This window comes from Gobius niger (assembly GCF_951799975.1).
Source record: "Gobius niger genome assembly, chromosome: 3".
Classification (NCBI taxonomy): domain Eukaryota; kingdom Metazoa; phylum Chordata; class Actinopteri; order Gobiiformes; family Gobiidae; genus Gobius; species Gobius niger.
Window position 1 is genome coordinate 24,800,493 of NC_136854.1, and position 24,655 is coordinate 24,825,147.

Genomic DNA, 24,655 nt, shown 5'->3' on the forward strand with positions numbered 1-24,655 from the left:
TGACATTTCCTCTGCAAGGGAGGTTGACTTTGACTGATATTTAGAAGCAACTGGATTTTTCAGAACATTTCAGTCAAGGTCACTGATGAAGGAAAAACTAACAATAAATACATTTTTGTGGCATGTTGGTATGTGTGCATACTTCTGAACCTCAAAAATAAAATACATATTGGATATTTTTACAGTATGCCTTGGCCTGGATCATCAAAAAGCCCAGTTTTTAAGAGACTTGAGGTTGATATGGTCTTTTTCCACTTTCCAGAGAAGATGACGATGCTTCCCATTTACCTGTTTCAAACAAAGGCGTCTTTCAGACAAAGAAGAAATGATTAATTTAAACTGCCTCCCAGGTTTTCATCCAAAAACGTTTCCTGGAATAATAAATGGGTATAGGAATCGTTGCTTTTTGCCTGCCAAGCATATAACAATGTTTAGAGTCAGCTGAATTATTCCTTTGCTTACACTACAAAGCTAGCAAAGAATCAAAATCTGATCAATTCTTAGAAAATAGAAGAAAGGGAAATAATGATGCTACCCTGGGGGAGAGATAGAGGTCTTTTAAGGTTCACAGCTATTGTATAAGGTTGGTGCAAGAAGAAAGATATAGGTATAACAGTGTTATGTTACACTGCCCTTTTTAGAAGGTATTGCTTTTTTCTGTATTCTTATTTCATTGTGAAAGCTGCAGGTCATGACAATTTAATAGTGTCGTGGCCAACAACTCAACTCTGTGAACATTGAGAAATGAGCAAAGTGCTTCACAATCATAGTGATATAAACAATTACTTCTTACATCCCTAATCGAGCACGCGCCTTATGACAAAAGTGAGGCACAAACATGTACGTGGGCACACTAGGTTTTAACAAGGAGAGAGACACCCTCAAAGGAGAGAAACGCACAATGTGCTCATCAGCAGCGAGCCACAGGTCATTGCTTCTTCTGGGCAAACAGAAGACTGAGCCTCAGTCAACACTATGGGCCTGGAAATATCTCCTCCAGCTGATGGGGAGCTCTTCCCAGCTGGAGGAGATATTTATTTATATAAATATTTAGATATATTTAGATATATTTAGAAATATTAGATATTTATTTATCCCAGGATTCCTGGGAGACGATAACCTGGCTAACGCCAGGCTGCTGTGTGCGCTCGAATTATTTCGAACTGCACAACAGCCTGGGGACCATGGCCGACATCTCCGGTGGATTTGGGAACCAATCACAGAGCGAGGAGGGACGGCAAGACGATGACGCGCTATTCGATATATGGAAGCTTGTAGTTTATTTACGGATAATAAAAAAAAAAGTTTATTTACGGATCCAACGTGACAGCAGCAGACACGATGGTATTTTTTGATCAAGCTTTAGACCTTGTTCTAAATAGTTTATATTCAAAAGTTTACAGCGGGTACGTCATACGTCATCTCATACGATGATACGATTGGCCATGGCTACGTGCAGACGCAAGAGACTTTTTTTTTTTTTTTTTCGTATCGCCCAATAAACGAGTATGGACGATCGTAAACCACACCTCTCCTACGAGAAAATGAATTGGTGGTCCCCAGACTAAATATCACTTGTGATTTTAGTCAGGTGTTAGCCAGGCTAGGGAGACGATGCAAATCAGTGGTTTGAACCGTGAATGGGTTTAATTGATACTTTTTATTAACAAGATGAAAACGCAAGGTGCTGATCACTTAAAAGAATAAATTATTATGTTAAAACTAAATAATCCATGGATTTGGCTGTGATTGGTTAAAATGATCCTTGGTGATCCAATCGCAGTGAATGCCTCTTCACAAACAATGTAAACCGGGACTTAAGGTCAAGGTAAACTTTTATCAATCCCTGTAGGGAAATTGCCCCTGCAGGGTCAATCTCTGCATTTGACCCTGTAGGATGGGTCAAATGCAGAGGTTCTCTGCATTTGACCCATCCTAAATGCCTCTGGGTCCACCTGTATAGGAGCAGTGAGCAGCCAGCGCAGGCCGGCGCTCGGGGACTCATTTCCAGAGGTGAAGCTGGGCTGATGGTCAGAAACACCTGGCCGGAGGATTGACCTATTGTACATATTTTTAGTGGTAGGGGAAACCAGAGTGCCGGGAAGAGAACATGCAAACTCCACACTCCAAGGCCCCAGATTGACATTACAGCACTAATGTAATTTGCACTGTAATATCAATTAGTTGGAGGACTCCTCCTTGTGCTATCCATCTGAACATGCACGCTTGTAAAAGTGATTTATGACCTGACTCTTCTTGGGCTCGAGTTTCAAAGGAAAGACTAGGACTAATTTACTCGCTAAAATATGAGCAGTAAATTTAAACTAAATCTATTCAATAATGAATCTGCCTATTAACCAAATTCATTATATAGCAATAACCAGTGCTATACATGAGATGTCAGGTTCTGAAATTAAATGTATTGGATTCAGCTTTGATGAAAGGATTAGAGACTGCACCGCTGTTGAGCTCCCAAAGAATTCAGTTTTGCTCATTGCAAGTATGAGAGAGAGTGTGAAATATGCTATTACACAAAAAAAAAAAAAAATATTTGTATTCAGTAAAAATAGTATTTGTAAAACTTTTTGACAAGATTAAGGGAGGATTTATATATAATGAAATTAAGCAGTTATTTCACACACAACATTGTAGGAGGAAAATAGTTTGAGTTAACAGAAATCGATTTGCTTTTATTCTCTGTCAAAGGTTATCATTACCATAACGTTGCCGGTCATAGACAAAATCTTTATCTCAGTTAGTCATTAGGCAGACTGTGAAAACGTGGACAAAAGAATCAAACCCAGCATATCTGAGAGAATGCGTCTGTCTTTGCTGAGGGCCACTTTCTGTCCACCACATCCAATTATTACAGACGTGGACCTGCCCTCGCTCCTTTTGCCGCACACACAGCTACTTCTGCTGTAAATGCACCTTCAACCTTCACCGAGCTCGCAGCCTTATCCCCATGACAACTGAAACAGCCGCTGCGATGGACCGGGAGCCGGGCCATGGCACTGTAAAAGGGGGAGAGGCAAGAAAAAAGCTCGAAGCTGAATGTTTAAGAAAGGGAAGCAGCAAAAGGAATGAAATCAGCCACATACTGTGTTTTCATCTTGAGAGAACATTTTAAGTCGACTATGTGAAATCTTCCAGCAAGCGTCATATCGTCTTAGCAACATCACTAAGACAAGTGCCAACTATGATATGACAAGAAGATGTAAATATTGCATAACCTTAATGTTTAATAAATGAATATTGAAGATTAGTTGAAAGAGGATTTATGCCTGTACTATGAGTCTATCACAGTCATGGTTATGGTGATCACTGTATTTTTTCTTATGATACTGTATTGTTACGACCTAGTTCTGCTAGGTTAAGGGAAGTAACAAAAAACAAGATGTAAAAAGGTTAAATTACGTTGTAATTTAATAAAAGACAATGTAAAGGGTAAAGTTATCAAAGGGGTGACCAAAAATAACCAAACTAAGGATATTTACATATTTACAAAAGGTAAACAAAACTTAACCTATAGTAAAACCACCAAAAAGTTAACAAAACCAAGTTCATAAAAACGAGTGTCTCCAAAACTAGTCACAGTAGGCCTGAACTAAAACAAGTGACGAGCAACACTTAAAGAAATCTAACTAAAACGAGTGTTCCTAGAAAACACACACATGATATTTTCTGACACAAAGGAACACAGACAAAAATGTCATACTGGCCCCAAAGGCCATCAGCCCTGAATGATTGTAAGTGGCCCGTTTACAGGTGTGGCTGCAGCAGGTGGCTAACTGGGCCCAGTTGTTCAGATGCTGCACCAATCAGGACCAGGGACTAGTGTCGATACCGATTTTGAAACCACAATTTCACTGAATATGATATTTGCTGTAGGAAACTCTTGTCTCTTTCCTTTTGCACTGTATTGCCTCCATTGCAGAATACTCAACATTATATTAGTTTATTCAGATTGACCATGTTCTTGAGACATTAAGTAATAAAGGGTCAAATTTGTTATTAACTGTTTTTGCACATAATCAAATGCTACTGTATTTGGTGATTTAACCTACAATATGAAGTGTTTACAGACTGGATTTGGCCCTGGCCCATGACCATCAGGTTAAACACTGTCTGTTTCTTCCTTCATGAACAGTATCAGTCACTGCTGTCACATTTAGGAGCAGAACAGTGCATTAAAAAGCACAATGTTAAAACTGGCCTTTAAAATTCCTCTAAATATATTCATGAGTTAAGTACAGATAGGTAACATGTAACTATACAGTTCACATTGGTAAAAATTCATTTGGTTGAGATTTTTTAGGGGAAGAAACGGCTTAATAGCCAATGCTAATTGATACATGTAAACCAATGGACGCCGCTAAGCTAACATTAGCCACAATTGCAAATTCTACAGTTTCTGTAAAAACGTCTGCTCCTTTCAACCTGGTCCAGCCCCAGTAATCAGATCCTACATTTTAAATATGGACGCATTTAGTTTTTAGCATTTTATTCAGGGTTTACAGGGACAAGCAGCCAACCAGAACAGAGCTTTAAACCCGTCCTCCAATCCCTTGCCAGGACTCTCACAAGGACTCTCGAAGCCAACTTTTATGATTTAAATTCCCATAGTCTGTTTAACTACAGCTGTTGATGCAAATATTTCCATGGTGGGAATAGCAAAAGGAATGTTATGTCCTTGCATTTGCTATGAAGGATCGATTTCTCTTCACATCGCCCAAGGAAATATTCCGCCTGCACCGTTCCTCCTTTGAAACAACCACTGTATTAGAGAGCATGCATCAAGCCAGCTATTTGCTTATCTGCTACCTTTATCATTTTAATTATGTTTACCTACGCTCAGAGAGAGTCATTTTCATTGCAAGACTTCCCACCTATGTCTCTGCTAATGAGTCCATGCTTATTTCCGCCACAGTGCTGCAGGCATAATTGGAGAAATATTGCAATGTTAACTGATTTAGAAACGCTATCTTCCTCCAACAGCATTTATATTGTATTTTAGCACCTTTATACTTGGGAGGGAAGCATGAGTAATCTGTGTGTCTTTGTGTGCCGTTAGAGCCCACAATACATCACTGGTGCCTCTGTAATCTAATTGGCACCAAATATCCCAGCCTATTTCCATTCACCAACTGCGCTGTTCTCCCTCAGTGGAGGTAGTGCACCGTCAGCAGGAGACGCTAAATATCTGTATTAAATTAACTTGCTGGGCTGTTGTGTGCGGGTAAGTAAATGGCGCGTGCGATCCTTGTTTTGTGCATAAATGAAGGGCATTCAGTGGGCCTTCGATGGGCCTCGTAGCAAAGCAGTGGCATTTGTCAGTGGAAGTCTTCAAACCCAATCTCCACTGCAGAGTAGTATTAGCATATGTGAATACCAGGAGGCCCTATACCAAAGTTACTGAAAGTCAACTCAGCACTTTCGCAGACTCTTTTCTCCCCTAAAGGATTCGCCCCGCTCTCATCAGTCCACCTGCTCACTGACAGCCTAGGGAATGAGGCGCAAGGCACAGCCTGTGTGCATGGACACTTTAGTCATAGTTGAGGTCAGGCGTGCATAAAATAATACTAATAAGATTTCTATTTACATAAGAGGGTAGTTACACCAAAACTGCAGACAGAAAAGTAATCATCATTATGTGTAACGCTCACCTGCAAAATCTCTATTTATCCCGGTATATGTCCCATGACGTGTGTTTTCTAGATTTATTGCAATGGATTTCGCAGTCGTAATGATCAAATCACAAAGGCTAGGGACCTCATTATTCTTTGGGGAGAGCTATGTACCTGCCAATGCTGTAGATCCAATCAAACTGTTTGTTCTTCAGACATGCAAGTTATCCTTGTAAGGTTATGGTGACTTAAAGGAACAGGCCACTGTTTTTCCATACTGAGATATGTTCTTACCGTAGCTTAGTTGATGCGTACCTGTCTGGTCTTCCATCCATCCATCCATTTTCTTCCACTTTATCCGGGGCCGGGTCGCGGGGGCAGCAGTCTCAGCAGAGATGCCCAAACAACCCGATCCACGCACACTTCCTCCAGCTGTTCTGGGGGGACCCCGAGGCGACACCAGGCCAGCTCGGAGACATAGTCCCACCAGCGTGCCCTGGGCCTTCCACAAGGCCTTGTCCCACTAAGCCATGCCTGGAACACCTCCCGCGGGAGGCGACCAGGAGGCATCCGGAACAGATGCCCGAGCCACCTCAGCTGGCTCCTTTCGACGTGAAGGAGCAGCGACTCTACTCCGAGCTCCTCCCGAGCAACTGAGCTCCTCACCCGATATTGGAGTGTGAGCCCAGCCACCCTGCGAAGGAAACTCATTTCGGCCGCTTGTATTTGCGATCTTGTCCTTTCGTTCATTACCCAAATCTCATGACCATAGGTGAGGGTGGGAACGTAGATCGATCGGTAAATCGAGAGCTTTGCCCCCCGACTCAGCTCCCTCTTCACCACGACAGACCCATACAGCTGACGCCGCACTGATCCGTCTGTCGATCTCACGCTCCATCCGTCCCTCACTCGTGAACAAGACCCCGAGATACTTGGGCCCAATCTCAATTCTCCCCCTTAGCCCTCCGCTTAGCCCTTTCCCTTCGTTTTGCGCGTTCACGAGAGACGAAGGGGTGTCCGAATTCTATTTTGCGGTGATGGGTAGGGGTGAGGGAGAGGGCCACATAGCCCTTCAAGCGCGGGTTTTTCTGATGCACACCTCAGACGAAGGGGTAGGAGGAGTTTGACGAAACACGGAAATAAGCTGCGAAATGAATTTACGAACATCATCACTAAGCACTCTTACCACATTTACAAAGTTACAGAACTCTTCATTCATGACTTTATTCGCTTTGTGCAACAATTAGAACAGTCTATTGTGTTAAACGTCAGTTCTACGTTTTCGTTTTGCTGCTGCAAATGCTCCGTTTATTTGCGCTGTATTGGATGACTTTTGCAATTTCTTTTCAAACTTTCGATACGTCGCTAATGCCATGACACATGGGGTATTGCTGCTGCACCCGCTGTCTCCCCACTGTCTGTCTCCCCGTGTGCTCTGAGCCCGGGTCCGAGGCTATCTGTCCCCGGTCTGAGTGCACCTCGGCAGCCTCCGTTCAGGCCCGGGGCTCAGAGCGGAGGCCTGAGTGCCTGTCCCCGCCCTGAGTGCACTGCGAGCGGGTCTACCTCTGCTCATCCCCGCTGAGTGCGCTACACCAGCGGAGCGGCTGATCTCTCGCAGCTCTGGCTGCAGCCACAGCGGCCGCGGTAGAAGCCGCAACACACGGACGGGGGAAGAAGCATGTAGCGCCGGATGAAACAGATGAAAATCTGTTGTCCTGTTGTTTAGGTGTTACAAAACAGTATCAGTCAAGTGATGAACTGTTTCAGTAGAAACATGCTATAGAGACAAGGCTTACATAACCTTCATCTGTGTTAATAGTAAATGCAGTCAAATGGAGGGCTGTCCCATTTCTTAGGGCGGTCTTTTCAACCCTCGCCCTTCGCCCTTGGTTTCAGGGTGTAGGGAAAGGGCAAGGGCTAGGGCTAGGGGAAAGGGTAGGGGTAGAAAAGAGAATTGAGATTGGGCCTTGAACTCCTCCACTTGTCTGGTCTTATCGCATTAAAAGACCAAAGATGTTGTTAGCATTTAGCCTCTCCTCCTCTCCTCTATGGGGCCAAACAGGGGTGAAGCTAGAAGTGACGTCGACGTCCACCGAAGTGCTTCTAAGGTGTTATTGCGCCTTGCAATATAGTACCCCTTTTTTTCTGCTTAGAAATTCAACATGTTTAATTTTGTGTAACTTTCACGTAACCGTATTTAAATAGGGGAAAGTGGAAGAGCTTGTTCGCTTCTAGCTTCACCCCCGTTTGGTCCGATAGAGTAGAGGAGGAGAGGCTAAATGCTAACAACCAGACAGGTGCGTATAAACTCGTCTAAGCTCAGGTAAGAACTTATCTCAGTATGGAAAGCGGTGGACTGTTCCTTTAATAGTCTTCTTCATTTGATATAACCAGTCGGGAATGGGGGGCAACCAGGGTGTAGAACCTGGGGACCCATCTCCAGTTCTTGAGTGATGGTTTGATGAGGTTTGTTGTATTTGTTTAGCAGCTCATATCTCAGTCTTCTCTCGGATGTTAATGCTGCATGTTTTTTTTTTTTAAATGCACTGTGTGAACTGAATCTTGATTTTGAAATGTAATTTGCATTTGGTGCTTGCTTCAAAATCATAGTTTCTGGTGCACTCTGTATTCTGGTCATAAATAATATTAAGTCTAACCGGTGTACTCATTTACAAAATGTACTAGTACTAGAACAGCCCATTTAGATTTTGATTCAAACTTTCTCTGCTTGGATTGGGAAAGAAAAGTCTATTTTCTCAGCCACCCACTTGTATAAATAAAGTCAGTGAAAGGTTAAAGGCAGGAAGTGTGATTAAGTTTCTGTCACATTTCTTGCTCCCACAGAGATGGTGAGGCAGTTTCAAACTTCTCTTTCGAACCTGGGTTGTTTGAGCGAGTATAGAGAGGTTAAGGGAGGGCAGTCTCCCGGGGCAGAAGGGCCAGAACAGTAGGCTCTGGCTAAATAAAGAGAGGAAAAGAAATCCGGAGAGACATGTACACAGAATATAGTGTATGAGTAAACATGCTGTGTGTGTGTTTGGACCTCTCAGACCAGAACTGAGGAATCAATCTCCTACTGAAGAGGAGGAACACTGCATCCCTGGACTGACTATAAGACTTCTTGGTTTAATGCTTGTATATTCCTTAGTGCTGGCCATTTTTCAGCCACGAATTTGAAACAGTGGTAGATGAATGGGTGTTATGGCAAGTTAGTGAAGTTTGTTTGTCCAGTGGTCTCAAATACAATAACAATGACCTCATCTTGTTCTCCTTAATTTTATTCAATCAACTATTGTTACTTATTTCTGTCAAGATGTGCTGACGCCAGAGCCAGGTACACAGCACACCCTAGAGACAAGATATTTTGTATTTTATTGTGTACATTGGAGACAGAATAAAATACGTTCTCTCTTATATCCATCACTAGATATAGTAATTAGATTCATTTGATCAAATTTAACTAATCCTTTAGATGGGAGGACCTATTTTTTTAATTATAAATACGACTATAGAATTCAACAATAATGTTTATGATAATATCTAGTGTAAACAAGGTTCATTAAAACAGTGAAAGCCACACTTTGAGAAAGGGCTCTTACAAATGAAAAACATTGTTTTCCAAATGTATGGCCATTTATTCACATAAAGCCCGTTAATAAACCGTGTTGCTTTCTGTTGCGATGATACAGAGGCTACAGAAGCATAAATCACCTGCATAGTGAACATCCAGCCCATCTGTGCTTATATAATAGACAAGAACAAACTGTAAAACATTAACAAACTGAAAGATCCATTTGAGGAGTTAAATCAAGTTCAGCCAAGTGAAGCATGCCAGTTAGATTTTGTCCAGACCCACGTCATTATCCACTTTTGTTGAGCCATCTTTGACAGTGCCTGTTAGTTATATCAGAGCGGCTCTTATCTTTGTTTTGGCTGAGGAGACAATGCCCTGAGAGAAGTCACAGATAATTGGGTTTGGTGCCTACGTCCTTGGAATACTACATTACAACATTCTGTCACCCTGTGTTCTTCAAAATCACTCTAAGCGCGTTGGGCTGTCAAAACCAGTCGGCAGTCCACGTCTGCGCACTTGACACCCCCGCGCCCTCTCCGACACAGAATTGCCCCATTATGAAGCAGCCAGCCTTGAAATGAGTTTGAGCAAAGAAAGGGTTTAATTTCACCAAATATTAATAAATCAGTCGCTTACTCAGTATTCTCCAACTTTGCTCGGTATCACTAGTGTAGCAGGTATTACTTGCCAGGAAATTCAATGAAAGGAAAAAATATATATTGTTGAACGTTGCAAGAGCTTTTGTTTGAGGGCAACAATATAACATGGTGGAACAAGCAGACATCCATAAAACAGCAATGTCTTGACGTGCCAGTAATGTTAATGTTGCCAAAACCTTCTCTCTCAATCTGCACTTTACTTAACAAGCTAACCAGCCATTGCACTTCGAAACACCCACATTTAGACTTGCAGTTATTTCCTAGTTTAAAACGTAGCATCAGACTGTAAGTACAAACCAATGAGGAGATATTTTTAAAAGTTTCAAGGTGCTCCAAATGAAATACATCACACACTGTGTAACGGCCCTCCAGACACTCATAATCATTCCCTAATCTGGCTCATCTATCAGAACCATGGTGTCATTTGTCAGTGTCCAAAATGAGTTCATTACACTGTTATGATACATTAGTCTTCTTTACGGCCTCTTCAACGTTAAGGCATAGACATTCTTTGAGCGATTAAACGATGCATTTTATTACAATTATTCTAACATTAACACATCGACCAGGCATTACAGTATGCCCTCTAGAGTGTTATTTGCGGCTTTAGTAGATCGTCATCATTTGCAACCATTTCGCTGTTGATTCTTTTCTTTATTTTTTGAGTACGTCATCCAGGGATTAGGAAAAGCTCCCCACAGGCTTTTTACATTTATTCAAGTTTAAAGGGGCTAGATGCAAGTTAGCCATTTTATACTCACTACTGCCACCTCAGCTCATGTGTGTAACTGCAGCTTTTTGAGTGACAGTGCAGGACTTTAGAGGCAGTTGTGGTGAACAGGTCTGGGCTCATTCTACACATTAGGACATTGTTGGAACATGTAGGGGGAGGAAAATACTTAGTTTTAACATTTTTAAACTCTGTATAGTCCCTTTGAGGTGGTGGATTTTGGGGCATTTTACTTCTGAATGTTGAATACATCTGATTATATACAGTAAAATATTACCGTATTTTCCAGACTATAAGTTGCACTTTTTTTTCATAGTTTGGCTGGGGGTGTGACTTATACTCAGGTGCGACTCATATATCAAAATATATTATTTCACATGTTTCACACTGACAGCCGCTAGAGGGTGCTCTATGCTTGTTTTTGAAGATTAAAAAGCGGTAACCGAGCAGCAGGTTTGGAGTGAGCAAGAAACTTGTGAAGGACTGGGGAAAAGCTGGGGTTACTCTTACTGCAAAGAAGAAAACACAAAAAGCTAATCGCGGGCTAAAAGCCCGATGGCCACAGCTAGAGGAACGAGTTTGCAAATGCTGCCAGGAGAGGCTTGTAAAACGGTGCAGTTACGCCTCCATGCCCAGGTAGTCGCCAAGGCTGGTGCGACTTATACTCTGGAGTGACTTAAATATGTTTTTTTTCTTCTTCATTATGCATTTTTTGGCTGGTGCGACCTATACTCCGGAGCGACTTATAGTCCGTAAAACACGTTTGAAACAGATTGTCTTTAATTGTTTTGAAATATCATCTTGGCTATTTAGAGTGTACTCCACCCATAACTAAAGTATTGAGTTATTTGTATAGCACTTTTCACAAGCCACTCAAAGTGCTTCACACAGGGTAGGGCATGATTAGTTCTCTGCTCTTTTAATCATGTAAAAGAAGGTTGTTCACTTCATGCAAATTTGTCCCGACAGACCGGCACTAAGATTGGGAAATGATCTCTGACGTGTTAATCGTGAAGTGATATTCTATGTATCAACATGTCTTCAACTTGACTTTTTTAATTAACACTTGTCTAAATCTAATGTTTTCGCCTCATTCTGAAGCGTCACTGGATAAAGCACTTACTGCATCTTGTCATTACTGTAAGTGGAAATGTCCTGTATACCGTGAAAGTCTCATTTTGTGGTGTGAGACGAGAAGAGGGGTAGGTAGGTCAGTGATAGCGTTTTGAGTCGATAGGACCGTGCTCTCTCTCTTTCACTCAGACTGTGAAGTGATGACTCTGGCAGTACAGCGGAGTGTATGTGGGATGGCTACTGGTCCACTTGACTTTAGATGAGCTCAGATTAAGTGCCTTTTCTTGGCTCTCTAGCGGAAAGGTGTCTGGGTGCTTCAGCTTTTCACTTCTGTTGCATTGTGTCTTTTTTGATCAGGTATTTATTATTGGCCTTACTGGTCTGATCATTCCTGAAATCCTGATAGTAAGTGCTTGATAATGGAATACTTTTATTGTAGGTGTCTGTAACAAGCCGAAGTCTAATTGATTACAAAAAATTGCTGGAATTTTATGTTTTAGGCATTTTAGGTTGATGTTTTGTCATCAAACATTCAGCTTCTTCAGGGCTGGGTTGTTGACAGCTCTTTAAAATATCAGTCAGTCACAAGGCTCTAATCTAGATTCTAAGAAGCAAAGTGACTGTCAAGTTCAATCTATCACAAAACAAACCTCTGCCGCCAACAGCAACATTTTAGGAGCCACAGTCAACAACCCATAAAAAAGCTGCTACCAACAGTTACTTTTTTATGACTATGACTTATTGTTATCATTATTATTATCCTTTTATTATTGTTTTGACTTTAGAAGACATTTTAGTTTGTGATTTGGGCAAAAATACAAATACATTAAGAAACCTAAGTAAACTAAGTGGATTTATTTTATTGAGGGTTAGGACCTGAGCTAAACAAAAGAAAATCTGTTATTAGGAGTAAGCGATATTTCTTTTGTACACTCCCAGACCAAAGAAAAAAAAAGTCGCCACTAAAAAGATCATACACTGTTATGTTTTGTTCGACCGCTTTTAGCTTTGACTTCACTGTGAGAGAAGGAAAACCCTTTCGCCATTTACAGGTTATATCTATTTAAACATTTTGTAATGAGAGCTAATTTGCGTGCCTAAAGGTTTACGAAGGATTTTAGGAGATTTTATTCTTTTGGGGTTTTGTCGGTTTTTAGTTACTTATTTTACTGCCTTTTGCGCACAGCACTTTTTTGTCCGTATATGGAGAATCATAGGCGGTGACGAATGCTAATCAGTCTCCCGACACTGCCTTCGTAAGTACGGGTTTTAAAAAGTTTCTTAAGAGGATGTTTATGAATGAGGCCTGGCATCGTCATTTTGGAATGACATCCAAGAAGAAGGAATCCTTTGATGGAATAACCTGGTCATTCAGGCTGTTCAGGTCGTCAGCAGATCTCACTCTTTGGGCACATAGTGTTTCTGAAACTACACCCGACCAAATGCAGAAACCTTTTCTTTGGCCAGCAGTGTATAGAAATGGGTTCTCTGGGGTAAGAGAATTTCTACCAAGGTACAATTGGATTTTAATTGTACACCAGCTTGTGTTCTTGTGGATCGTAACCAGAATTAATGACCCAGTAGAGTACCGTTGTTAATTACAAAAAAAAGCTTTAAAATGTGTTTGTTAGGTGTTTAGCATTATTAACTTGATTGGGTTTAATTCATTATTTAGTAGGCCCAAGGTGACAGTTCTGGAGAAAAAAAACTTCATATCCTATTTTGCTTCATTTAGTTTGTTGGTCTTACCACTTCCTAAGCACCTAACATTGCTCTTTCCTGTTTATGCACGCTCCCTCGCTGTATGTGAGTGCATTTCAAATTCCCCTGTGTTCTCCCTTCACCTCTGATACAGTCTGCTCCTATTCTTGATTTAGTGGGATTAGATCCGATGTTGCTGATGCAGGGAAAAAGCGCTGGCTGCTGCTGTCTTCAGAGACTAAACAGGAGCGGCCGTTATTAGCATCGCGCTCACATCCAGAGGCGACTCTCTGCGTGGGAGTGCCACCGACTGAGCCAAGCCCTCTGTCTTCAGGAGATGTGCATTTAATTCCACTAATTGAGCCAAATTGCTTTTCTTTTTTTTCCCTCAAAAGCTCTCATTTAACTCGGGGTTGTGGTCCGAAAGAGGATTATAGTCTTATTAGCTCTTGTTAGGGCCAAGTGTAAAAGAATATTGTTGAGATTTTATAGTATGGTGCTACACTATATGAATTTGATGTGCTTTCCGCATCTGCTTACTGCAAAAGGGATTTCACAATACAGATATTTCTGAACCCCTTTGAGATAACTTTTCTCATTGCCTCATGAAAGGTTAGTCATGGACCAAGCAAGTAACAGGATTTAAAATGTGTTCATGAAATGTTTGCCAATAGGTTGTCCCATGTACCGAACGAATGAAGGTGGAGCTCCTCCTCCATTTAACTCGGCAATGTTCCGGCAGCGTCCCCTTTTTTGGGTCACAGTCCTATTAATGTCTATGGTCACAGTAGCCGGAATCCAACGTTAACAATACATCGTACAAATAATATGCCTTCTGTCGCTCCCACACTTGTCATGTCCCCTTCCTCTACCTCAACAATGCTCTAACCTCGCTCTCCCCTGTAGCTTTTCATGTGAGGATTTTATTATCTCAGACAGGGGCCTATTTTTTCCCTTTCATCTCTGATTCATCTTCCTCTCCGCTGCTCTCTCCATCTTCATCCCCCTCTCTTCTTCCTCTTTTGGTGTTTACGATGCCTCAAGGCTGTCTTATCTGCCGCGCCCTGCCTTAGCTGATAACTGGGCGCTGTCAGCTGCTCCTATACCTCTGCGTTTTTTGTGTGGGCGTGTGTTGTTGTTGTTGTTGTTGTTGTTGTTGTTGATGTTGCATATGAGCGGTTTGATTTGTTTGTTTGAATAGGTTAAGAAGATCACTCAGAGTTAATAAAGTGCATCAGCTGCACTTTATTAACTCTGAGGGATCTTCTTGAACGCCGACTGTAACAAGTGAATTTCTCCTTTGTGAGATCAATAAAAGGTTTATCTTAAAAGGTTTATCTTATCTTATCTCTTAAAATCAGGTAACAATGCACAATGTTCTTGCAAACTTACAACCTTCAGCTTTGAAGATCAAGTTTGTGATCAACAAGATTGCATTTTCTTTCTTATTTGTTAACTAAACTAGAAAATTCCACTGAGATTGGGGGGTTTCTTTTACAGCAGTGCATTTACCCCTAAAGTAAAATATCACTACTTTCTTATGATTGCAAGATACAAAAATAGTGAATATTGCTTTGCTAATAATTTGTTTTATCAGTGTTTACAGTTAAACAGTAAACTACTAGTCTGTATCATTGGTGGTTAGTTTAACCCTTTATAGGGCATTCAAAGAAATACTTTGAAATAAATCATTTCAACTGAAGAGTGTTATTAGGGGACATAACACAAGTTTAGCTCCGTTGTCACATTTTTCACATTTTTTTAATATCATGCAGAAAATCAATGTTACAAAAACTGTGGAAAGACCTGTCCAGATTTATCTTTGTTAAGCTTAAGATGAAATATGATCTGCACTATGACCATGTGATATTTGGCTTCTTCTCTGAAAACACAAACTGTGAGAAAACCTTTATTATAAACCTGTTGTTGCTTCAGGCAAAAAATTGTATCCATAAATGCAAGTTCTCTGGGAAAAAGCCAATCTTTTCTGTCTTTCAAAAAAGCTTACATGGTTATGGTATGGTTGCTCCATTTCGTCATTGGATAGTCACAAAGCTGTTGAAACTTATGATATCTCAGTGATTATCTAATGGTGATTGGACTCACGAACCTGACACAGAGTGAGCGACAACTATCTTAGTTGTCGCTCACTCTATGTATACCTTAAATAAATAAATAAATAAATTTAAAAAATGAAAATGAATAAAAATAAAAATAAAAACTTTTGATTGCACAATTATTCACCAATAAAATGGGTGAGTTCCATCAACTTACCATGGTTAGTTTTCAAGTTATGTAAAAAAAAAAAAAAGAATTTCGCTAGACTTCTTTTTCAGACTTCAGAGAAAACAGGAAGTTCTGCTGATTGTTCAAATGCCACAGTAGTGGGATCTGTGATGTAGGATGAGCTCTTCTAATTAGCTGAGTGAGGACTACATGCTTCTTATTGATGTGCAGCATGTGAAATGAGCGGAAATTACCAAAAATAGTCACTTGCCCTGTAAAGGGTTAAATCGCTTTTGGAGGAATGTGCGGATCTAATTTAATGCATGGCACAGCTGGTCACAACAAGCAGAGATGACCTCGCCCAACCCTTAGCCAGCTTAGACTCTGCACTTGACATTAGCTGACAGAATGCCTGCTATGTCCTTGCACCACAGAGTGTCACACAGAATAAATAACTCCTAACACACAGCTACTGCTTTTTCACCCACATAGACACTATTTTAGCCCCAAGTTGGCAGCAGGTCGCTTATAGCCCATCGGGCGTCTTGAATCATCTGGAGGAGTCACTCTGGTGCACTTGCAAAGCAGCATAGCAGACTGTAAAACCAAACAAAAGGAAATATCATATGTACTTTAATGTGTTGAAATAAATACATGCTTCACTTAATCTGATTCATTTATTTTTGGTGTTGCCTTTCCGTTTATGATAAATATACTGCAGTAAAAGCAACTGTGTTTCTCCATCAAACAATGATCTTGGGAACTACAGTAGCATTAAGTGAAAAATGTAAGTAGAGATATATTAAATGTATTAATTACATCTCAAGGACACTTGGCTTCAGCTTTGTACTGTACGTGTGTTGCTCTTGTGCTGCTAACAGCCTGCTATATTGCTGTTCAAATGATCAATACAGTCATATACTATCGAATGGCTTTGTCTCACAGCTCATTGCACTGGAAAGCACAAGTAGTTACACACGAAATGAAGAAAACCAATGCAATCTCACCGCGTGCATCGACTGGATGCACTTCATTTGAACCAATCCAGATGCAAATCATTGTAAAACATTGTTAAAACGGACTTGTATGTTGCCACATAAGCAGAATGGAGAAGCAGTGTCCTAACACCAAGCAGGGCAATGCTGTTTGATTAATCACTGCACCAAAGTCACTCTTTGCCCGTCCTTGTAACCTGTGTTTGTCACTTTGGATGTGTCAGGAGAAACAGTGGGAAGGTGAGCATTAAGCATAAGCTGCTGTAGATCTTTGCAAATAAAAATGTCAATTTATACGATATGAAGTGTGCTTAAATGTGGATGTGGACGACCTGAGGGTGGCCTGAAGAATGAAGTAGTAGCTGAGGTACATAATATTGTAAATAGAATGTGGCTTGAAAAATATATATAGAGATAAATATAAATGTATCTCTATATACACAGTTGCTTAGTTCTGCTTTAAACCTCATTGGTCTTTTGTCTTTCATACCCCCAAGCTCCATAAGGAACCGGTTCTTCTGAGTACAGTCATACTGCCACATTGTCATGACACTAATCTAGTCCTCAAACATATACAGTGTTACATTTACTGATGATAATATGTGTCTTGCCCAACCCACCCTACAGTCAAAATCATGAGCATTTAAAATGTAAATGTATGGAGGTGGTCAGTGTTTTGTACTGGCGTATGTAATTGTGCATAATATTTTAATATGATATTCAATACCTTTATTCTGCTTTGTTACTTAAAAAGAAAAGTTTCCGTAGCTTGCATTATGTGCGTGTCTAACTTTGTAATAAAAACTGTTCTAAAAGCCAATGACCCTTCAGTATTGTTCAGCGTGGTAGATCAGCCTTGCATAAGTGTTTTAGTGAGCTACTGACAGAATCGTGTTGTAGCTACAGTATCTTTGTAGAGCTCTTTGGGAGGATTATGTGAGGCCAACCATACGTACCGGTGTCTGTTGAGTGGGCTGTCTTTCTATCACTTCTGTTGCTCACACTTATTTTTCTCTCTGAAAAGGATAGTAGCTTAGCCTCAACAACACTGTTCTCCTCCATTTAGAATAAACTGTTTTGACAGATTGTTTGATTTGCGGTTGTCAGAGCTCTGAACTGAATGGATACTTTTGATTGCCGCAATGTTCACATCTCTCAATTGCCTTTTGTTTTAGCCTCAAGTAAAGTATTCTATTTCAGACAAAGCTTCTGGCTGCTGTAGAACTTTTTGTGACACGTCTTGCTCGAAATTAGAGAAAACGAATTGACAGCAGCACTTTTCCTGTGTGTGTTTCAGGTTTCTCGGCGTCCCCCCAGGCAGAGGCAGTTGCCCGCTAACTGGCCCGCTGCCCTTTGACCTCATCTACACGGACTACCACGGCCTCCAGCAGATGAAGCAACACATGGGGCTTTCGCTGAAGAGGCATAAGTGAGTGTTTTAAATGTGTGTGCGACAGTATCAATCTGCCGCCTCCTCCCAGCGTGTGGAGATGGAGGTGAGCGCCGCAGCAGCAATTTCCTTGGCTATCAGGTTTCTTTATTGGCCGTGTTTATGGATTCATTATGGCTGGTAATAAGGTGTGCTTGTCATTGTCCAGACGCCCAACAGTAACTCACTCGGCTTGTTTAGCTCACAGCCCTTCTGCCTCAATGTAATTTTAGCCAATCATTAGATTGTATTCACCAGAAGTGTCATGGGCATTTTTGAGGTCACCTTTCATTTGCGTGCTTTCATTGTTGGTGGGTGGGTGATAGGACGGTAGTTGGACACAAAGGGCAATGCTGGAACAATTCCTTTTTGGGAGTGAATCCCATCTCCATTTAAATGGCACAATGACACAAAAAATAACCAATAAAAATTACGCAGAAAACCTAGAAACAGAACCATCTTCTGGCAAAATAACAAGCAATCAAAGGAAGTCTTATAATTTCAGGTGAAAGAAATTATGAAGGTCAGTGATTTGAGAGGCTATGACATACTAGGGCCTTCAGTACGGTTCAGTTTGTGACCAATAAGCCTCTTGATATGGTACAGCTCCCTCTGTAAGTAGGGCTTTTTAGATTGACAAGGACACACATCAACAAAAGAAATGTTTTTCCTAGAAACATGGAGAGATCAGAAAGATGTCTGAAGTGAAGCGAAGTGAGCACCATTTCCTAAAAGGTTTGCTTGTGTGTGTGGCATCACAAAAGTGTTTCTAATGGCTTGTGGTAGAGCTACAAAGAACAGAAAAAGTAGGCCACAGCAGCCATGGGACTGAGGCAGCCAAACAAGGTAATGTGCGAAATGGAAGTTTGGGCTTTTCAAAATCATAACGTCTTCACAGAACACTGCACATGCGCAGATTATGATGCAACATAGTTATAAAATACTGTGAAAGGGGGTTGGGATGCGTTCCGAGGTAAACCTAGCCCATATTCACTAAATGCAAATTAAAAACTTGAATCACTCCGAAAACAAATGCTCTTTCTATTGAGCTCCAAATGTCTTGCACATCCTTTCTATTTGCACAAGAAGTTACTAGTTTTCTCAAAAGGGTAGCAACCTTGAATCTTGATCTGGAGCCAAACGGGGAAGTTCCCTGATTTTCTTAATATATTGAAAACAAATAGCCCTCGACTCCTCTTGTTTTCAAAACCCCATGCTCTATTTTTGCCCCCATATGGGATATTCTGAGGACCTCCTATACAGTATGTGGAAGAAGTGGCTGACATACAGGTATACTTGTTCTTGCTTACGGTGTGCAAAAAAGATAGGGGAGAAAGCCAATTGAAAATGAAAAACCTGAGACAGGAAAATGTATGGCAAATGACAACCTGAAAACTAAGTCATCACCAAACAGGGCTGCAACATGTATTTTTAAAATCCAATTATTGCATCAGTACAGGTGCAATGAAAAGCTGTTTTGCAGGCTTGTCTCTGTCTCTCCTGTCTCGCACTTGCAACAGCACATTTCCTCAAATGCCAGTCGGGCTGAGGCCTGCGTCTAATTGTTTGCTGAGGTCAGCGTTGTGTGCTCAGTCATTACCACATGTGATTTCTGCTCTCGCTAACACAATCTGACTTCTGCTGTTTGCCCACAAGCCTTTTGTTCTCCTGTAGCATCTGCTGAATGGGTAGTTACCATGTCTTAGTAACACAACTGAAATAAGCAATTGTGTTTTTTATTATTGCATTTATAGCACGATGCATCTTTTACAACATTAATTTACCAGACCAGATTTATGAGAATGCTGAACTACAGTATAAAGTATCTTGTTAGATGTTTATGTGATTTGTGACGTGCCCCATTGTCGTCTGTTGTGTGCTTATTTTCCTCCGGAAAATCACCAATCAAATTTTTAAAAATGTGCTCTTTTAAATTACAGTTTTAGCAGCAAGTTGTGATTAAGTTGAACCCAGTGATAAATTCATATCACTGTTGACAACTATACTACTATTTCGGTACCACCTGAAAAAGCCCAAGTACCACCAGTGGTTCATTCCACTATGCCCTCCACGTCTAAGGCAGGTCAGGGCTCAATGTAAACCCTCTCTTTCCTCAGACCTATTGGCTCCACAGCAAAGTCCAGTCGAGCACTGTTAGCTGAAAGGCGTCATTAATCAAGAGCTGGACCTAGGGACCTTCAGCTCGCTTTAATTACTGTAGCTTTATGTTCCAGCCAACGGTCGCATTATTAAAGTTAGACTGTATTGCCATTGTTGAGCGTTGCTCCAGTCTGTCCCATGTTTGGAACACCATCAGAGGTACTCCTTCCAAATGTTTAACATTGCAGTGAAACGTGTTATTAATTTCATAGACTATTAACATTTTGAGAGAGAGGATAGACGTAAAGACCCCCCTCCTCCACATTGTGAGGTGTCTTTTTTGTTGTTATTTCTGCTTTTATTTAACATCGTAACAGAGACGACTAAAGTAATTACACTAAACACACTGATAACATGTGTTAAAAAGGCTATTTATTATTTTTATGAATTTTGGGCTGAAGAGCATGTGACAGTTAGCCTGGCTAACACCAGACTAAAATCACAAGTGATATTTAGTCTGGGGACCACCAATTCATTTTCTCGTAGGAGAGGTGTGGTTTACGAGCGTCCATACTCGTTTATTGGGCGATACGAAAAAAAAAAAAAAAAAAGTCTCATGCATCTGCACGTAGCCCCAGCCAATCATATCATCGTATGAGATGACGTATGACGTACCCGCTGTAAACTTTTGAGCTAAATTATTTAGAACAAGGTCTAAAGCTTGATCAAAAAATACCATCGTGTCTGCTGCTGTCATGTTGGATCCGTAAATAAACTTTTTTTTTAATTATCCGTAAATAAACTACAAGCTTCCATATATCGAATAGCGCGTCATCGTCTTGCCGTCCCTCCTCGCTCTGTGATTGGTTCCCAAATCCACCGGAGATTTGGCCATGGTCCCCAGGCTGTTGTGCAGTTCGAAATAATTCGAGCGCACACAGCAGCCTGGTGTTAGCCAGGTTGTGTGACAGTGGTATTTTCCTGCTGACTGCAGGAATCCATGACTCAGTACTCTTACACACATCCGGGAATCTCACAGCATGCTGACTTGGCTAACCATTTTACATTCATCCGGGCCTCTCATTTCACAACATGTTAAATTATGTCAGTTAATAACGAAAAAAAAAGTGCTATATGTACATGTGGTAATGTTTACTCTGAATAGGAACGCGGTCATAGTCTAGCACCATGGACAGCTCCTACATTGTGATTTGTGGAATGGCAATGGCAAAATATAGACTTTTACATATTCGCTTACAGAAAATACAGCATTTTATCTCAATTATTTCACACATTTGAACATAAACGATTTTTGCTCCTTTTTAATTTCTTTCAGCAGCAGTGCAATGAGGTGAAATTACAACTCAGTATTTGAGCAGAATAAATGCTTTAAGTACTGTACCGGAGCTCATTGCACATAGATTTCTGAGGACCGGGAAGGACCTGCAGAGCTAATGGGGGATGAATGATAGATGTGGGAGACAGGATTATTCACTCTATTGGGAGGCTTTCACATGGCCCTGTAACATGTAGAAACTAAAAGGTTGTATTCGGCTCAAGTGCACATTAGCCTGCTTACGTGTTAGTTATGCAGCTCTGTTTTGACATCAAGTCTACTGTTACATGTAATTACACATTACATTTTTTTCTATGCCTACAGCTCCACAGAATCCATAATGTCCCTCATATATTGATTGCAAAAAAATAAGAGAGACCTTGAACATAGCTTCATAACACATGAATTCATGTACTACAGATTGGTTATTCAGGATGCACTAATAAATAACATGTATAAAGTCTTAGGGGGTAAATTATCATGAGAGTAGCTCAATAGCGAGTGCAAGCTGGAAAAGAGCATGCAGCTATTTGTTGACATGTTGCACAAAATCATTTCATATTGCCTGTGTTAATAAGAGAGTGCTGCTGCTGCTGATGATCCTCCTTTGCATGTGCTTCTCATGCATGCAGTTTTTCTAAGCTCCATTTGTACGTTTTTCTTTTCATTCTTTCAGCCTTTTTGACATTAGGAGACAATTACAGCTGTTTGGCATCACAGCAGGGTTTTATGGCCTGTGACTGTGTGTGTTTATGGTTTGGTTTTGTGTATGCCAGCCGTAGATGACACACAGTTTCTCTCTCCCCTCGCCCACAGACATGTTAACTTCACTTTGCATTCGTTTAACTCAGATTAGCCCATACTCTGATCTTCTGATAGATATTCAGCCCATCTGCTCACGCGCTTATCCCCGCTCCCTGCTCCTTTTTTATTCCTCCTTCCCCCTTTGGGACGTCTTATCTGTAGGCACCAACACTTTTCCCCCTGCCAGAAGCAATATGTGAAGGCCCGGGCCAAATACAAGACAAGTGAAGCTAACATTGGGTATTAATAATTCAATGTCAGTTTCCAGTGGCCTTTACAAATAGAAACACACATTGTTTACTGTCAAATCTCAGCCGTGGTGTCAGAATGCACAGGAGCAAAGATAAGTACAGGATTTCTATCACATAACCCTGACAGCACGGCCTCAGATATTACTGTCAGGCTAAAAGGTGGTCTGTTGTCTTCTACTGCCACTATTTCAGTATGTTGTCAAAACCACTAACATTTCGGAGACTTCTGGCACATTCCATACAGCTAACTAATGAAAATGATAAATGTTAAAATACTGACGTCAGAGAGTTCCACAGCTCTTTTTCCTGCCTTTTATGTTGGTCAAAGGGTTCTTATACACTTATCTTGTGCTGCCTTTCAAACTTTTTTCCTATGTGAATGAATAGCATGACGTGAATTCCACCATATATCAATCGATGGTGACACTAAAACAACTTTTCTTCTTGAAAGACACACCCCGTTACATTTCACGCAATACATAGAATCAAATACAAGCATTTATTACAGATATTTGAAGAATACATAAAAACTGCCCGAACAAACATGTGTTTGCTGTGAGCGGCTCATCCCTCCACAGACTGGACTGTAGCTTTACCGGGAGCAGGGACGTCTCGAGCTCATCTCCATGAAGGTCTTGACTAAAGTCAGCAAAATATGAGATTTAAATAGGTTAGGTCTTCACCCAAATCCATTCTTTGATTCCCACTGCAGAAATTTCATTTTTTGTGTCTATCAGTAGGAGCATGTTTTGTTTTGCTGGCTGCATTGTGATCCAAAATTTTGTTCTTCATTAAAATGTTGTTAATTGTTTTTTTATTAGCTGAAAAATGGGTCCCACACATCTGTGACCTCTAAAAGTAGTGGAAGAAAATGAATGTGCAGTTAGTAATAATCAAGCATTTAACAGGCCAACTGTGCTGCATCACTTGAGTGTTGAAGAAGGGAGTAGGTTTTTAAAATATAGTCTTCAAACAGCGAGCTATAGCAACAACAGCGTCACAAAACAGTGTACCCTTTGTACCAGCCCCATGAGGCCGGCTTAATGGTGTCTGCTGACATTCTGCTGTAGAGGTAATAGACTTCTCCTTGCAGATGTCATATCCGGGTGATCGACACATTTGGGACAGAGCCGGCCTATAACCATGAGGAGTACGCCACACTGCACGGCTACAGGACCAACTGGGGCTACTGGAACCTCGACTCCAGGCAGTACATGACCATGTTCCGTAAGATCAACTAAAACTTGCCCAACTCTTCAGACAGCTATTTTATAGTGTGTGTTTTTTTTCAGCATGTAATGGTTATGAAGAGAGGTATAGAGATGTTGCCTTTACACTTTTGTTAATGCTGCTTCTGTTTTTACATACTGAGTTTTGACACAGAATCAAAATGTCAATTCACTGCTATTAACTGTCTAGCACTCTTGATGTATTTGATACTTTAAGGCATCCTAAAATTAACAAAACACGTCTCTTTCTGTTGTAATTTCCTTTGACAGGTCTGGCGTCCTGCTCACATTAATTGGAAGTAATGTGTTGGAAGTCTCTATTTTTAACATACCTTCAAGCGTGCTTCAACTTCTACTTCCACACCCTATTCTCTGCATCTATCTGCCATAATTAAACTATTCAGTGTAACCTAATTCCGCTCTCTTTCTGCAGTAAACCTTACAGACATCTCTCTTTCTTTTACATTTCTGTCAGACAGATGAAGATGTTTACGCATTTAGTTAGCATCAATATCAATATTATGATCATTCATGATATAATACAGGCACATTTCAGAGAAAACGGTGCAGAAAGCTAGTTCTATAAAGCTAGTTCCCAATGTGATTGCTCTCCATGTTTGTTAGTCACCATCTTTGAAAGACACACAGACACGACCTGATTATTTTCTTTTTTAGCCTACTCTTAAATATGATCAAACCGCTGTAGCTACAGTTACAGTAAAATTCCTCAATCTATCTCCATATAAAGATGTGAGTGTAACAGATGGCTTTATGATGCACTCACATTCATAATACTTATGGAGTAATTATGCCACTGAACTGACACCAATGAGATTGAGTGTGTCTTTCTCATCTGTCCTTTCCTCTCATTAACAAATACTCTTTACTTTCATTCTCTTCTTTGCTTTCCGCCATATTCT

The 24,655-nt window shown here is 40.8% G+C and overlaps 1 protein-coding gene across 1 annotated transcript in view; it reads left to right on the top strand.

Moving 5' to 3' along the window:
• The window catches only part of LOC306961561 (alpha-1,6-mannosylglycoprotein 6-beta-N-acetylglucosaminyltransferase B-like), a 98,766-nt gene that overhangs the window by 64,217 nt on the left and 9,894 nt on the right, over positions 1 to 24,655 (top strand). The window contains exons 9-10 of the mRNA XM_079554350.1: positions 17,884 to 18,015; positions 23,600 to 23,733. Coding sequence (XP_079410476.1) covers positions 17,884 to 18,015; positions 23,600 to 23,733 — 266 coding nt within the window. The remainder of the gene's footprint in view (positions 1 to 17,883; positions 18,016 to 23,599; positions 23,734 to 24,655) is intronic.